The sequence below is a fragment of the Tupaia chinensis genome, unplaced genomic scaffold (assembly GCF_000334495.1).
Source record: "Tupaia chinensis unplaced genomic scaffold, TupChi_1.0 Scaffold000313_1, whole genome shotgun sequence".
In the NCBI taxonomy this organism is placed as follows: Eukaryota; Metazoa; Chordata; class Mammalia; order Scandentia; family Tupaiidae; genus Tupaia; species Tupaia belangeri.
This window is the reverse complement of record NW_006159806.1, coordinates 1,273,304-1,274,924: the sequence shown is the minus strand read 5'-3', so window position 1 is coordinate 1,274,924 and position 1,621 is coordinate 1,273,304. Positions and strand designations below refer to the sequence as shown.

At 64.3% G+C, this 1,621-nt stretch overlaps 1 protein-coding gene across 1 annotated transcript in view; it reads left to right on the top strand.

The window, feature by feature from the left end:
• Positions 1–417: 417 nt before the first annotated feature.
• Positions 418–1,621, top strand: part of CITED2 (Cbp/p300 interacting transactivator with ED-rich tail 2) — a gene marked incomplete in the record, with an annotated part of 1,905 nt that continues 701 nt past the window's right edge. The window contains 2 exon segments of the mRNA XM_014588838.2: positions 418–664; positions 1,126–1,621. Of these exon segments, the coding sequence (XP_014444324.1) occupies positions 1,473–1,621 (149 nt within the window).

Below are 1,621 nucleotides of genomic sequence, written 5' to 3'. Positions count from 1 at the left end.
GGCAGGTGCGCCGAGCGAACCCCCTTTTCCCGTAGACAGGCCGGAGCTCTAGGTGAGCGGTGTGCGCGAGCTGGGGGTGGGGCGATCCGGAGAGAGGCGGGCAGTGCATTTTCCTTGCTTCTCTCGGAGCACAAGCTACCTTAGAGCTCGCTGGCTGGGGAGTATCCCCCTCCCCCCATTCCCCGGGGACAGCCGAGCTGGCCACAAGTTTCTGGGACGGGCAGAAACCGGAGAAGGGGGGCGGCGGGGCGGCGCCGGGGCCCCGCAATTTCTGTGCACGTGCCGCCGGACGCGGGGACGCGGCTCGCCGACCCGGTCCAGAGTGCTCGGAATTCCGGAATCCGTGTCTTCCCGCCGCCCGCCCGGGAGGCTCTCGCTCCGCCCTTCCTGAAATCCCTTATATTAACTGTGGCCAAAGCCCTAAGAAACACAGCTCATTGTTGGCAGCTGCCGGGCGGTCCTGCCGAGCTGTGAGGGCAGCAGAGGGGAAATAAAAGGGAACGGCTCCGAATCTGCCCCAGCGGCCGCTGCGAGACCTCGGCGCCGACATCGCGACAGCTAGCGCCCTGCACGCCAGGAAGGCCCCCTCTATGTGCTGCTGAGCCGGTCCTGGACCCGACGATCCCGCCCTCGATCTTCGGAGCTGCAAACGCAAAGACGGAAGGTAAGCACGGCGGGGGAAGCGGCTGGGGATCCTGCCAGCCCAGTCCTCCGAGGGCAGGGTTTGCCCGGAGGAAGCGCGTGAGGCGGAGCTGGGGAATAACAACAGGATGTGCAACAACAGGATGAGGAGGGTTGGTTTAAAGCCTGAAGTTCGCGGTAGGGCTACGGGGCACTTCCTTTATTAGGCCACTTCGGGGAGCAGAGGGGGGTGTGGGCTTGTGTTCCCGCGCCCGACTGTAGGGGAAGGGACTGTTCGTGCGGCGCCTGGCTCGGTTGCGGGTGTCAGGTCCGCCGTGGCGGCGACCTCGGGTGCGTAGGCTACTATTGGGATCCTGGAGGTGGTGGTTCGCAGCCGACGTGCGCCCAGAAGAGCCTAGAGAACAGGGGTGAGAAAAAGTGGGGTGCGCTGTGGTGATCGACATGTGCGGCGCGGGGCTGATCGTCTGTCCTTTCCACTTTCAGGACTGGAAATGGCAGACCATATGATGGCCATGAACCACGGGCGCTTCCCCGACGGCACCAATGGGCTGCATCACCACCCTGCCCACCGCATGGGCATGGGGCAGTTCCCGAGCCCTCATCACCACCAGCAGCAGCAGCCCCAACATGCCTTCAACGCCCTGATGGGCGAGCACATACACTACGGCGCGGGCAACATGAATGCCACGAGCGGCATCAGGCACGCGATGGGGCCGGGGACTGTGAACGGAGGGCACCCTCCGAGCGCGCTAGCCCCCGCGGCCAGGTTTAACAACTCCCAGTTCATGGGCCCCTCGGTGGCCAGCCCGTGAGGCTCCCTGCCGGCCAGCATGCAGCTGCAGAAGCTCAACAATCAGTATTTCAACCATCACCCCTACTCCCACAACCACTACATGCCGGATTTGCACCCTGCTGCAGGCCACCAGATGAACGGGACAAACCAGCACTTCCGAGATTGCAACCCCAAGCATAGCGGCGG